Here is a 15138-nt window from a genome sequence, read left to right on the forward strand (position 1 = left end):
ACTGAATATATGGCCCTGTCTTGCATACATAAGTAAGGAATCCACCAACAACAGTTTGGTAAAGAGTGACATGGGCAGGATCACCATCATCATGAAGACTCAATTTCAAACGTGTTTCCATGGGAGTGGCAATAGATTTGCAATCCTCAAGTCCAAATTTAAATAGCAATGTTTCTATGTAAATTGTCTGACACAAAGCAATACCACCATCGCATTCCTTAAACTATAAGCCCAAGTAATGATGCAACAACCCCAAATCTTTCATCTTGAAAGTAGCATGCAAATCAGCCTTAAATTTAGCAATATGCGCCTCGTTCGGACCAGTGATCAGCAAATCATCCACATATAGAACAACGATGAGAAGTACATCGCCCTCACACTTTACATACAAAATGATTTCTGTTGGACTGTTACGAAAGCCTCATTTAACTAGATGAGTGTCAGCTTTCTCATACCAAGCACGAATAGATTGCTTCAACCCATACAAATATTTCTTACATTTGCACACTTTATCTTCTTACCCTTTAATGACAAAACCGCAAGGCTGCGTTACATAAACTTCCTCAAATAGATCACCATTCAAGAAAGCAGTAACAATATTTTATTGATGTACATACCATCCAAAATGAGCTGCCAATGCACATAGAAAATATACAGTAGTCATACGACAAGTGGGAGCAAAAGTCTCTTCATAATCTATACCTTTCTGTTGTGTATAACCCTTTGCAACAAGTCAAGCCTTATAGCGATCAATCTCACCATCCGGCTTGCGTTTCAACTTGTAAACCCACTTCGTACCAATGGCCTGTTTGCCAAGAGGCAAATCAGATAAAGTCCATGTGTCATTTTCTATAAGTGCATCATATTATGATTGCATGGCAACCATTCAATTTTTTGAATCCTGTGCTTCATCAAAAGACAGAGGGTTCCTTAATATCACATAAGCTAGAAATAGCCAAAGCATAACAATCTAATGCATGAGATGCATGGCAAGAACGTGAACGGTACAACTAGACGAAGGTGCATCCAATTTACTGTCACGCAAAGTATGCACCAACCATTTTGGCATACCTCTAGCGTGCTCATTCTTAGACCTTTCCACATCAAGTACACCATGTGCATATGCACCAATAATAGCTAATCTGTAACATTTTCAAAACCCCCCATAGGCTGTACATTTGCCTCATTCAAATTTCCACCACTGAAAAAGAGGCAACAAATTGTCATAAATGTCCTATGAGCTTACATTGCTGTCACTAGTACTTGCAGCAAGGGCTGAACATAATCTTTCACAAATACAACATCCCATAAAACCAAGATATGCTTTGTTTGTGGATGGTACAACATGTAACCTTTGCTTTCAGCACTATAACCAACAAAAATGCATTTGACAGCCTTATCATCCAATTTTCTACACTGCGTTTGTGGCACCAAAGCATAAGCCAAACAACCAAAAACGCGCATGTGATCAATAGATGGCTTTTGATCATGCCATGCTTCATAAAGAGTCATAGACTGCAAAGCTTTCATAGGACACTTGTTAAGTACATAAGTAGCACACATGATGGCCTCAAGCCAAAATGAATGTGGCAAAGCTTGACTCTTGACCATACATCATGCCATCTCCGTAAGCGACATGTTTTTCCTCTCAGCAACACAATTTTGTTGAGATGTAGACGACACTGTATATTGGTGTTTTAACCCACGACTAGCCAAAAGCATTAAATTCATGAGACATATACTCCCCCTCTTGATCTGAAAGGAGGTGCCCATAGTACATTTAGAGACATTTTCAGTCATAGGGAGAAATTGCTTAAAGCACATAAACACTTTGGACTTATCTTTAAGCTAATGTACCCATGCATGCCATGGAGTAATCATCAATCAAAGTCATGAAGTAAAGGTAATTGCCAAAGGACGGAGTTTGCATGGGCCCACAAACATCACTATGCATAAGTTGCAACTTGCATGTAGCCCTAACTGAATCCTTTGGAAACTTTGAATGCTACATCTTACCCAAAATACAACCTTCACAAACATGCTTTATAGGTGCTTCAAGAGGCGGCAACAAAGAATCAACCATATTAGATTTCTGCAAACGCAGCAAACTAGAAAAATTCAGATGCCCAAATGTGCATGCCAAAGTTTTGCATCTGAAACAACCTTTGAATACAAAACCGATTTTGAAAAATTTTGCCCACACTTGTCATACAAAGTGAGCTTATGCAACCCATGACATAAAATGCTAGATGCAACAATTTCATCACCAAAACTGAGATCATGAATTGTATATCTGTCATCCACAAATTTGACAACAAGACCAAGTCTAACAAGTGCAAATATAGACAAAAGGTTCTTTTCGATCCCAGGTACATAAAGTGCATCAACAAATGTGAAAGAACTTCCATTTACAACAATCAACACAATCTTTCAAACTCCCTTGACTGGATAAGAGGCATTATTAGCACAAGTGACTGTACTCCCATGTGGGACATCCTTGAGAGAGGTAAACAAGTCATGATGAGAGGTAACGTGCTTTGTAGCACCACTGTCAAAGTAACACACATGAGCATCTGCAACAAATAACATACATGCATCATGGACATAAGGATCATAAGTGCACTATGCACTAAAAGCCCATTCTGCATCTACATCAGCATCACAATCTCCTTTCAAAGAAGACTCTACAATAGGTGCACTTGTAGTGGAACCAACCTCTTTCTTCTTAGCCTCTTTTTTCTTCAATTTTGGACACTGCTTGATCAAACGATCATTAGCTTTACAATAATGACAACGCATCTTCTTTTTGCCCTTTTCACCAGAATTCCCAGATGAAGAGCTACCAATAGTAGAAGCATTAAGAACAGGTGATTTACCACTCGCAGAAGGACCATGAGAATTAGCTACATTGCTGTTACCGCTTTTTCTTTGCGCAACAATAAATGTTTGTTCAATTGCACGCTATTTAGCCTTGTTTTTTTGTGGAAAGTGACTCTTGCAACAACAATGTGCATAATGCATCAAACGTGACAACTTCTGGATTTCCTTGGGTCATAAGTCTCCAAGTACTAGCAAAAGTCTGGTAAGAATCTAACAGAGCATCGAGAACAATTTGCACAAGGGACTGTTAGAAATAACTACACTTACAAAAATAAGTTGCTCATTAACATCCGTGATACCAGCAAGGAAAGTGTCCATTTCATCTTCCTCATGCATAATCTTCGACTCTAGCTCTTTACGCAGCAATGCAATTTTAGCCTCATTGTGACTTGCATAAAGCTCATCCCTAAATATCACAATTTTAGCCTCATTGCAACTTGCATCTCTAACATCCCAACAAGCTTGCTCAGCTGTAGGCAAAACAACTCTAGCAGCAGTGATTCTGCCACCAAAACCTGCAACATCTGGAATCCCGAACTAAGACATACATCAATGCCCTGCACAAAATTCCAAATGCTTTTTGACACAAGAACATGTTACATCATGTAAGCCCACATTGGGTAATGGTCCCCAATCTATCCTCATTAGCAAACATCTTGAACACATCTATGTTGTTGTCAGCCATGGCGAATGTCTGCACCTAATGTGAAAACTACCCGAAAAGAGGAGAAACAAAGCGGGACTAATGCGTGCTATATAGCACAACCCAAAGAAGACTGTAAGGGACCTATTATGCACAAAGAGGCACTGGCAAAAATTCTACACAAAAGGATGAATCTGCATGCATAGTACTGCTTGTAGAGAAAACGGAGGCCGAAATGAGCCCGGATGGAAATTATGAGCAGACCAAGCTCTATGAGCTTACCCAAAGTATTTGTTGACCTACTGAAGCTCACCAAAGCTCACCAAAATCAAATAAAGTGAGCAGGCGTGTGATGGAGACCAAGCCCGGGAGGACGCAACTTGCTTTGATACCAATTGTTGGTAATAGGGTTACAGAGGAGCGCACACAGCTTGGAGAACATGAAGGAAGCTGAAGGCACACAATAGAGAGTTGTATTACTTAGTGTGCAATGAAAAGATAAGATAGCCATAGAGTGATGGGCGTATATACAATGCACAAGGGAAAAAACCTCCTAGTGGGGGAAAAAATGCCCCGACGGTCCTAATTGTGTTCACACACATCATTACCAAATGTGTATGGTAACAGGGTAGCCATCTGCATTTTTTGGCAGCTAGCTGGTTAGGCGATCTATGTATTATCAGGGCACACCTTTAGGGCCTTGGAGGTGATCTCACCTATGGTACAATATATTCAACAGGACTAGGAGTAGTAGTTACCAGATCAATGATCTTCAGGGCATCCTTCTTCAGGATGACTTCATTATGGAGAGGTGGAGCTTACCAAAGCCTCTGAGGGAAGCCTTTCTTTCTGCCTTGAGGATGCAAATCTTATTTCTCTTGTTCAACCCTATTTCCAAGAGGAGATCTTCATCTTGCTACTCCCCGTGCATGTTCGGTTGGTTCCCGTATATTGCTAGAGGTCAGGAGTAGATGACGATAATAGTATTAGTAGTTGTGTGTATTGGGGGTCTATCCATCGAGAGCATGCCATATCTATGTTGGACTAGCCTTGGTCTATATGCAAATTTGTATAAGCATGGAGGTCCTTCCTATCTCTCTCTCTCTCTCTCTCTCTCTCTCTCTCTCTCTCTCTCTCTCTCTCTCTCTCTCTTTCCCTCACACATTCTCAAATGTCATGTGTCTTCTTACTTAGTGATATCTCTTCTCCATATTTGCCCTGTATATGCATGTGGCACTACAGGTGTTCTCTAGTGTTAATTAGAGGATCTTTTTGGATTCGAGCTAGATTGAAGTCGAGGTGTCCACTGGATTGGATACATTCCATGACTTCATTGCATCTTCCGTTGCCTATTCGGACAGAGACATACTTGCACCACGACTAATTACATGTACTCCCTAGCCTACTAGCTCATGTTTTCTCCGCCAATCACCTTTTCCAACTATGAAATGTGGGTCTCTCTGCATACACACAACCGAAGAGACATGCACACCATTTCCTTGCTGGCAGCCAATTGAACACCAAAACTAAGGTCATTTTGGACAAGGTGCTAAGGCCGCCCAAATAGGGCCTTAATTGCGTCATTTCAAAATGACCAATCAACATTCAAAACCTGTTTTAGTTACTTGAATGGCAGTGTATAACAAGTTCGCCTGCCATTTTCAAATGGACCGCTATGCTTTGGACTGGTGCCCATTCGAATTTGGGTATGTGGTAGTATTCGGCCTTGCAATAATGACACACAATCCATAACATTACAATTTAGGAAAAAATACCAAAATACCCCTCTAATTTGTGGAAATTCCCAAAATACCCCTCAAATTTCAGAAATTCACAAAATACCCCTCATATTTTGCCCAAAATGCCCTTCAAATTTTCCAAAATTCCCTCCAAAGATAAAAAAAATTGTAGCTTTTCATAAGAAGATTGATTGTCTATCAATACAAGATACTAAAACTAGAATTTGAGCTGGTTATGTAGGCTTTGGAGATGAATTGCTTCATTATTTTTAGACATAATTATCTTTTCTTGGTAGGTAATTTGTGACAAATTACATGCTAAGCACGAAAAAACGGATCTATATTATAAAAAAAGAATAAAGATTCGGGAATCGTGAACAATCAAACTAAAATAGATACAAGGGTATTTTGGGAATTTTTGAAATTTGAGACGTATTTTGGGAATTTCCACAAATTAGAGGGGTATTTTGAAAATTTTCCCTACAATTTACAACCTGGCTGCTCGTGTAATCATGGGCTCCTTGTCGGCCGGCTGTGAATCCCGACGGCTGCTTTTATGCTGAAGGCGGGAGGCTTCAGTTCGGGGATGGAAGCTCTACAATTGGGCCTCGTAGACTTTCAAATCTCAGCAGAAATTGGGAAAGATCATGGCCGTAAGAGTTTCCGCAGAAGTTTACAACCAGGCATCCTCTTCAGCAAGCACTCTCCCTCCTGCACAATGGATTCTTTCTCTCCTCATGCTGCAACCGCAGCTGCAGCTCCTGCTTCTCTGCAGAGTAGTGAGGCCTTCATTCGTCCTCACCTTCGTCAGCTTGCTCCTTACACGCCAATCCTTCCTTTCGAGGTACGCATCACTCTTTAAGGTGTGCATGAGTCGGTGCACCCAATGAGAGAGAGAGAGAGAGAGAGAGAGAGAGAGAGAGAGAGAGAGAGAGAGAGAGAGAGAGAGAGAGAGAGAGAGATTTAATTATCGTCCTTGGAGGTCAAATATGACATATAGGACCATAGATACATGTGATGTATTATGTGTGGGAGTGATAAGTGATTCTTGATGCTCAAGGATAGTGGCTATGAGAACCACACTGTAGCTGGAAGAGGAAAGTATATAGGTCTAGGTCATGCCTGAAAATATGAAGCAAGTCCTAACGTGAGAAAAAGCTAGTACTGTCTTCCAAACGACGCATTCATGCCACTTGTGATTGGCTGAAATCTCAAGGCCAAGGTACTTAAAACTCTCAATTTCTCAAGTGTCACGTTGATGTACACAATGTACTTCTCTTTATGGTTGGTTTTCACAAGCATAACCTTTGTTTTGCATTCACTCACAATCAGTCCACTATGCAAGCAAAAGTACTCAAAACTCCATCAAAAGCTTTTGGGGATCCTCTAAAGTATGCGCTAGAAACGCTACTGCTAGAGTTATTGCATCTCTTTGGATTTGTCCAGTTGGTCCCGGTATTTCTCAGGGACAAGTGATAGCGGTGAGGGTTGTTTTGTGGCTGTGCCTGGCAAGAATGAGGTACTTTTGTCATGTGGTTTTCCTATCATGTGTAGCTTTATGTTTTTGCCTCTTTCCATGGCCATGTAGACTCTTGTAGGCTTGGGTGAAGAGAAGAATGACGCCCGATGGAGTCTCAACCAACCCTCTCAAGGCCCCCCCACACAATTGTTGATGTGGTATTTGCTTCTGATATGGAATGTATACACATGCAATACCTCAATGTAGACTCTATTGACTTGAATGGGGAATGTCGCTGTGGTAACTCTTCAAAATGAAGTGCCTTCGGGGCTGATTTGATGCACCTTTGGATCCGTATCAATGAGGGGTTGTTGAAGGCCACCGAGGGGTAGATATGGTATGAGAGGAATCAAGGGCTGGCTGCAAAAACACAGATTTGGCAACAAAAACTCAGCTCATTCGTCGCATAGAGCTGGGCTGAAAATGCAGATAATGATGAAGCTGATGATGGACAGCAATGGGAGCACTCAATGCGGCGAGGGAATGGCTGAGAAGAGGCTCAATGGGCTGCCGAAGTACCGGGCTACAACGGAGAGCCTAGCATTAGTAGATCTTGGCCACCAGCGCGAGAAAAGACTGAAAACTGAAAATGCTGGGCTAATCTACGATTTGGGAGCAAAACGCTAAGAGTATGCAAAAACATTAGGCTAGATCTGGCGTTTGCTCATCTTCTGCAAAATGCTAGGGCTAATTTGTGCTACGCTCCTCAAGTGCTTGCGATCTCAATTGATGCAAAACGTTAGCTCTCTTGCTTTCTTTATAGGGTGGAATACTGGTTACTAACAAACTTGACTTTGGCAAAGTTTCTTGCTAAAACTGTCGTTATTTACCCACCTGGGAATTCGATTGATGCGGGGAATGGCTTGTTGGATTCCTTTAACCTAAAACTACATGCACGTCATGCGAGATGTCCTCCATATTGTAACAACACCAGTCAAAACCTTGCACAATTCATTTATGCAAGAGGGTTCCAAAATTGGAAAACCTAATCTAGTCCAGACATGCAGGTCTTGCGAACAGGCTCACAAAATTGCCGATACTAATCCTCCTAGGATTCTAGAAACTCCTATGTAGTGATAGGTGCAAAATTGGCTCTGGACGTCGATGAAGCATGTCCTTGTGGCACACAGAGCCATGTCTACGTGACACTAGAAGGTTGGAGTCCTTCAGATTGTATTCTCTACCACATTGGTAGACTCCTTGGTATCCTCCTTATGACTTGGTGGACAATTGTCTTACCTCAACTTAAATAAATTTATAAGGCCTCTACCTCACCTATAAAGGGAGCAAGAGATCTCTCATTTGGCATAAGTTGCAGAAGGAGCAAATAGTGCCAGTGTAAGGTGCAACGGAAGTGAATGTTGAACTTTGCTTAAGATGAGTGCTTCGGACTGTGCTCAAGGGTTCTTTTTACTTACGGAAGGGAGAGCCTTCTGTTCCTTTAGTGAGAGAGTGCAATGATCACAAACAAAGTGAATGACACTGTGAATGAAGTTGTTGAGACAGATAGTGAGAAAAGAAATACGACACCAGATGGTTCTCAAACCCTCCTCCAAGGGTCTCCCTCTCCATGGCGAGAGAGATCTATGCTATTGATTGCACAAATCTGGTACAATGGTCTAGATGCAATGGACTTGCCGACGATGTCGACGACAATCATGACAACGACGAGACGGGCTGAAATTTGAAAACGCTAGGGGTTGAAATCTGCAAAACTGCGAACTGTTGAATTCTAACACTGTGTCGGCGAGGATGGCGATGGCGACGACGATGCCTTGAAAACCTAGGTGCTGAAATTTGTGGACAGCGGGCTGAATCCTGAAAACGATGGCTGATTTGACCGTGTGGCGAGGATCTACTACGGGTAGGTGAGATCTGCGAGGTTAGGGACTGATCTTGCGGTGTCTAAGTGCTGAAAACTAAAAACGTTGATGCTAGGGCTGATATGACGCCGGGATTCTGCAAAACGTTGCAATCTGCAGAAACGCCAGGTTGAATTTGAAATCTGCTAACGCCAGGGCTGATCTAGTGCTGCTGAAAATGCTAGGGTATCCTGCCGGTCTTGCTGAGAAGGTGCACTGTAAGTTGTGGGAACTTCTGTTGCCTTTTCTGCCAGAAAGTGCTAGGATAGGTTACTTTTATAGAACTTAGCAAATTTACCCTACCCAGTTTCCCAACAAAGTCACTTATAATAATAAGTGAAAAAATGGATAAAATAGGGAAAATGGGTTTCGTGCACTGTAAAATGCTCATGATGGGTACTGATTGTCATGCTGAAGATCATGCTGTGTGCAACCAGAGGATATGCAACTACTCTAAGTGCCTGGATATGCACGGCCTGCACACAGGCTCACAAAGGTGCTAGAACACTTCCTAAGCTGACCTGACCCTGGACCTGAAGTAGCTTGTCGACATGCACATAGGGTTAGATGTGCACGTGACAGCCAGCAAGGGAGCAGACTAGCCGAGAGTTTTTGCTCCAAATCAACCAGCGTTTTCTTCAGCCTTGGCGTTTTTGTAGATTCTCGTCGGATCAGCCCTAGCAGCAGATCAACATCAAGGTTTTCAGTTTTCAGCCCATTCCGTGGCCGGAATGTGGCTCGAATTTGTCCTCACGGATTTGTGAGGATTCTAGGTACTAATCCTTTATTAAGTACTTAAACTCATGATTAAGACTTAAGAAACTTGAACTGAACTCAGAAACAAGACTCAGAAGACTCTGTGTTTGATTGAATGAATGTGTGATACAAGGGTTCTTTTTATAGGAATTGAAGTCATTAGTGAAGAGGCATGTCTCTTTGTGAAGAGACATGACTTTAAGCGAAAAGACACATCCTTTCGGCGAAGAGCTCCATTGGGTGAAGAGTCGCATCCGTAGGGTGCAGAGGTGTGACCAGTCGTCGAAGGAGTGTGGCTTTTGGCGAAGAGGTATGTCTCTTGGGCGAAGGGGTATGACCATCCAAGCGCAGGAGTTCTCCTTGGCATGGCACTTCGCGTATCTGCAACTAGGAGTAGATGTATTGCTGTTAACATAGTCACAATCGTGACATTCCCTCCCTCTTTAAAATAAAACCCAGGGTAGTTGTAGAAACCTCCGGGAGAAGGAAATGTATTGTTGTTGTGCTTCTGCATCCAAAGCTCTTTCTGTTAAGTCCCGTGTCATGGCACTGTTATTGACCATGACTATTTTGCCAAACTGAAAACTGATCATATCTCTTGTCTCATCTTTGTCAAAAGTATGAGTATCACATCTGCAACTTGATTAGAGCCTTTGTCAAAGTCTTTTGTAGCTTCGATCTTTGTCCAACAAAAGATTGAATCCGTATTTGCTTCGAGTGAAATTATTGGTAAACTGACTTGAGTTTTCTGTTGAGTGATGACCAATGGTTGGAAATCTGTAAAGTGTTTTATTGGTTTGTCTGGAACAGTAAAATCCTCGTGAAGGGATGTCGTAGATTGAGACAGAGTAGTTTTTGAAGGTATATCCATCTGTAAAGGTTTATCAATAGAACAATTTGTGTCCAATGATTCAATTGCAGCGACTAAAGTCGTGCTGCAAGAGTCTGTATCTGCTTTATCCTTTGCACCGCTGAAGGCAAGGACCGGAGTCTTCAAGTTTGAAGAATTATCATTCACCATAGCATCTGGTATCTGTTTAGAGACAAAGACCGTATTCTGCAAGGGCGGCGACGAGGCAAATTTTCCTGCCTGGATCACGGCCAAAGAAGGGGTTATGTGCTTGTTGGTTGTCACATAAGAACTGGAATCTTCCGAATCTTCAGCTTTCTCAGCGGGTATTAAGGCTTCCGATTGAGAAGGGGGAGGTCGAGGGAGTTGTTGCTTCTTAGACCTCTGAAGGATCCTCTTGCACAAGGAAAGGATCAACAAATCTTCGACTTTACCACCAGCAGATAAGAAAGACTTAAATGTAGGGCATGGCTCGCGAGGGGGAACTTGTCTAGCATCGCGGCGTTCACGACCGAGTACTCGACTAGGGTCGGATATATGTTATCGCCGTCATCGAGATCTGCGTTTTCAACCCCGCTTTACGCGACGTTGTGCTACGTTTTTCGTCCCAGATCTGTGTTTTTGCAGCCAGCTCTCAGCCCTTCATTCCTCTCACATCGGGAGCGCAAATCAGCCCCATATCTACCCTTGATGGCCATCCGCAATCCCACATCAAGAAGGATCCAAAGGTGCATCAAATCAGCCTGGAGGTGCCTCGTCTTGAGGAGTTACCATGGTGACTGTCATCATTCAAGTCAGTAGAGTCTGCACTTGAGGTATTGCATGGTGTGTATATTCCATTTACGCAATCAAAAGCAAATACCACATCGGCAACGGAGTGGGGGGGCCTTGAGAGGGTTGGTTGGGACCCCATTGGGTGTCCCTCTCCTCTTCTTTCTCTCTCTCTCTCTCTCTCTCTCTCTCTACACATCTCTATTGCATTTTCTCATTCCCTCTCTTCAGGGAAAAGTAAAAGAAACCATCATTCAAGCTAAAAGGAATCGCAAGGAAAGATAGAAAAGGATTTGTGGAAGTGTAAAACCTAGACCTTCACCATTTGAATTCCGTTGCACCTGACACGTAAATAGAATGCACACACATGCAATACCTCAATGTAGATTCTACTGACTTGAATGGGGAATGCGGCCGCGGTAACTGTAACAAACTTGGACACTCCAAGTCAAGATTCTACCGCGACACAGCAGAGATTCACTTCAAAACAATTCATTGTTCACAATTGATTCGACACGGCCCGACGGAGTTCCGTGCCTAGAGATATTGGCCCCAAAGACTGGCGCCCCTTTTGGTATTTCTTTTTGTATTAATCTGTGCTCAAAGTACAAGGGAGTGGGAGGGTTCTCACTCTCAGACTCAACGCCCAGATGATCTGAGTTGTGTCTAAGGTGCAGTCGAAGTGAATGTTGAACTTTGCTCAAGATGAGTGCTCCGAACTGTGCTCAAGGGTTCCTTTTACTTGCGAGGGAGAGCCTTCCGTTCCTTTAGTGAGAGGGTGCAAGTGATCATAAACAAAGTGGATCAACACTGTGAATGAAGGTACTGAGACTGAGAGATAGAGAGAGAAGAATATGACACCAGAATGTTATCAAACCCTCCTTCAAGGGCCCCCTCTCGATGGCGAGAGAAGTCTATGCTATTGATTGCACAAATCTCGTACAATGGTCTAAATGCATTGGACTTGCCGACGATGAGGACGGTGACGAGACGGGCTAAAATCTGAAAACTCTAAGGGCTGAAATATGCAAATCTTGTATCTGCTGAATTCTGACTCTATGTCGGTGATGATGGCGGTGATGACGATGCGACGACGACGCGCTGAAAACGCAGATGCTGAAATCTGCGAATAGCGGGCTGAATCTGCAAACGCTGGCTGATCTGACCGTGCGGCGAGGATCTGCTGCGGGAAGGTGAGATCTGCAAGGTTTGGGGGCTGCGGTTGCGGAGTGCTGAAAACTGAAATCGCTGATGCAATGGCTGATCCTGTCGCCGGGAATTTGCAAACGCTGATGTAAATCTGCAAATGCAAAAACGCCAGGCTGATGGTTACTACTGGAAACGCTAGGCTTGCTGCTGTAGAAAACGCTGGCTATCTGCTGTAGAAAACGCTAGGTGATCTTGTTGGCTGAAAAACGCTAGGTTGTCTTGCCGGTCTTGCTGAGAAGGTGCATTGCAAGTTGTGTATCTGCTGCCTCTCTTGCCAGAAAGTGCTAGCGCTAGGTTTCCTTATATATTGACTTACTAGAATTGCCCTACCCAGTTTTCCAACAAAGTCACTTGTTAATAATAAGTGAAAAATGGCTAAAATAGGGAAATAGGTTCTATGCACTGTAAGATGCTCGTGATGGATTCTGATGGTAACACTGATGATCATGCTGTGTGCTGTCACAAAGTGATGACGTGGCTGCCAGAAACCCTAATTCTGCTGAAAACCTAATCCTAAAACTAGAAACCCTAATTCTATTGAAACCCTAAAATAAAAAACCCTAAACCCTAACCCTAAATTAGAAACCCTAATTCTGCCCTAGCCCTAACCCTAACCCTAACCCTAACTCGAACCCTGATTTACTGACGTGGCGGGCTGACACGTGGCCTGTTGTACGGACACCAGCGGATTAACGGAAAGCTGGGCAGATTTTGGCTTTTGATTTTACTCAACGCAAGAGATGAGAGAGAGAGAAGCTTTTGCTTTTATTTTATAAAAGCATAGAAGAATGAGAGAGAAAACGCTTCTGCTTTATTCTAAAAGCTTTTGATTGGACAGCTTTTTGGAACTTGCGTTATTTTATAAGCAAGAGAGAGAAAGAGCCTTTGCTTTATTTATGGGCTTTTGATTTTCAATTTTTGGGGCTCTGCTTTTAGCAACCCTTGTAAGTTTAAATATGTGAGCAGGCCTCTCACAACTCAGAGCATCTGGACGCAGAGTCTGAGTGTGAGCGCTTGCCCGCACTCTTGTACTTTGAACTCAGATTAATACAAAAAGAAACACCGAAAAGGGCGCCTGTCTTTGGGGCCAATGTCTCTAGGCACGGAACTCTACCGGGCCAATACCGGGCCAATGTCGAATAAATTGTGAACCGTGAACTGTTTTGAAGTGGTTATTTGGTGCTGTCATGGTAGATTCTTGACTTGGAGTGTCCAAGTCTATTACATGTGCAACCAGAGGATATGCATCTACTCTAAGTGCCTGGACATGCACGGCCTGCGAACAGACCCACAAAGGTGCCAGAACACTTCTTAAGCTAATTGAACCCTTGTCATGAAGTAGCTTGTCCACATGCACATAGGGTTAGATGTGCACGTGACATCCCCTCCTTTATAAAGTGAGGTACTGGTACCGAACTGTATGGCGTCGAGTGAGATCGCCAACAGTGTCTGGAATCCTGTGAAGGACTCTTTGCCGGCCCACTTTGATGCGTGGGTCGTGCGATACTTGAACTTCATAAAGGTCTGCAATGCTTGCTTCTTTGGGCCGCGCCGAAAGCGACTAAGTCATCTGAGGCTGCTTCAATGGTCCAACTGTGTCTATGGACGTAGGTCCACCTTCTTCAAGAATCTTCGAGGAGGAAAATTCCTGAAACCACTTCCAACACAAAAACATGAACATACCCATTCCATGTAGAGTGGCTGAAGTAAAAATTATTCGTTCGAAAAAAGTGTGCATGCAATGCAGATGAACAAAGTGACGGAGTGCCAAACCGTTCATCAAACACGTGCAAAAAATGGGATCGAATCTTGACTTCCTTATCTAAATCAATCAACTGTGCCAAATCACAATGGAAATGCCGATGCTTGATGCACGGATACTGTGTCATGCCAAGGAAGAGACATGGAATGTGAATTCCTTGAATGCAAACATTTCATCTTTTCATGAGTAATCCACATACATCCGTGCTCATTCATGAGTGATTCGTGTTCATCGTACAATATGGCTTGCCTATGAAAAGGGAAAACATAAAGACGAAAATACAGGAAACCGTCACGAATGAAACACTTGAACAATGCGTACTGACTAGTCATGCGCATACACAATACTTCGTGTGGGGGTTCCTTAGATCTTGACTAGAGAGCCAAGATCGGTTCTTCGTGATTGATCGAATCTGCAATAAGGTTAGCTTTACTAGAAAAAGCAAGACCATCATCCTTGTGAACAATCATATCGTTATCCTGCAAATCTTCATCCTTGTGAATATTCACATCTTTATCCTGCAAATCATGTGTGTCGTGCTTTGGAGAAGACAAAACTAAGAGTCTCCTTCTCCTGATTCTTTTCAAGCTTCGCTTGCACATTAGAAATGAGAGATGAAGAATGAACAACTTGCTCTCCATGAATGACAATGGGAGAGTCACTTTTGGCATTGAAAGTGAAAGTATTGGCTTCCCAATCAATGAGAGGGTTATACTCACAAAACCATCGAATGCCTCAAAGCATCACATCTTGAAAGAGGAGATACTACAAATTTTCTGCGGAAGGACACTTGTCGAACCGTGAATAACACATCAAGGCACTCTCCTGTAATGAGAGAGTCCATACCGGGAGCGAAACCAGACACCTCAAAAGGAGATGTCTTGCGAACCTTCCAAGCTTACATGCATACTACTAGAATCAAACAAGACCACCATGTATTGACCATTCACATGACCATAACACTTCGTGAGAGACTCATCAATGGGAGGATCATGAGAAACTTGGGACACACTCGTGTTCTCATTTATGGCATTAACAGAGGATGTGGGTTCTGTGGGTTCTTTAGATTCGCTAGATTCAATCTTAGGACATGTTCTTTTTATGTGACCCTTGATGCGACAATGATAACATCAACCTTTCTTAGAAT

At 42.9% G+C, this 15138-nt stretch overlaps 1 protein-coding gene across 4 annotated transcripts in view; it reads left to right on the forward strand.

Moving 5' to 3' along the window:
- Window positions 1-5761: 5761 nt before the first annotated feature.
- Window positions 5762-15138, forward strand: part of LOC147443792 (histidinol-phosphate aminotransferase 1, chloroplastic-like) — a 57591-nt gene continuing 48214 nt past the window's right edge. For 2 of the 4 annotated variants that reach the window (XM_086526586.1, XM_086526587.1), the window contains exon 1: window positions 5764-6106. In XM_086526586.1, the coding sequence (XP_086382712.1) occupies window positions 5819-6106 (288 nt within the window). In that variant the 5' untranslated portion in view covers window positions 5764-5818. Of the gene's footprint in view, window positions 6107-15138 lie in introns of all 4 variants that reach the window. The other 2 variants (XM_086526588.1, XM_086526585.1) reach the window with 2 other exon arrangements.

Source organism: Adiantum capillus-veneris, chromosome 13 (assembly GCF_014529385.1).
Source record: "Adiantum capillus-veneris isolate H3 chromosome 13, ASM1452938v2, whole genome shotgun sequence".
NCBI classification, from domain to species: Eukaryota; Viridiplantae; Streptophyta; class Polypodiopsida; order Polypodiales; family Pteridaceae; genus Adiantum; species Adiantum capillus-veneris.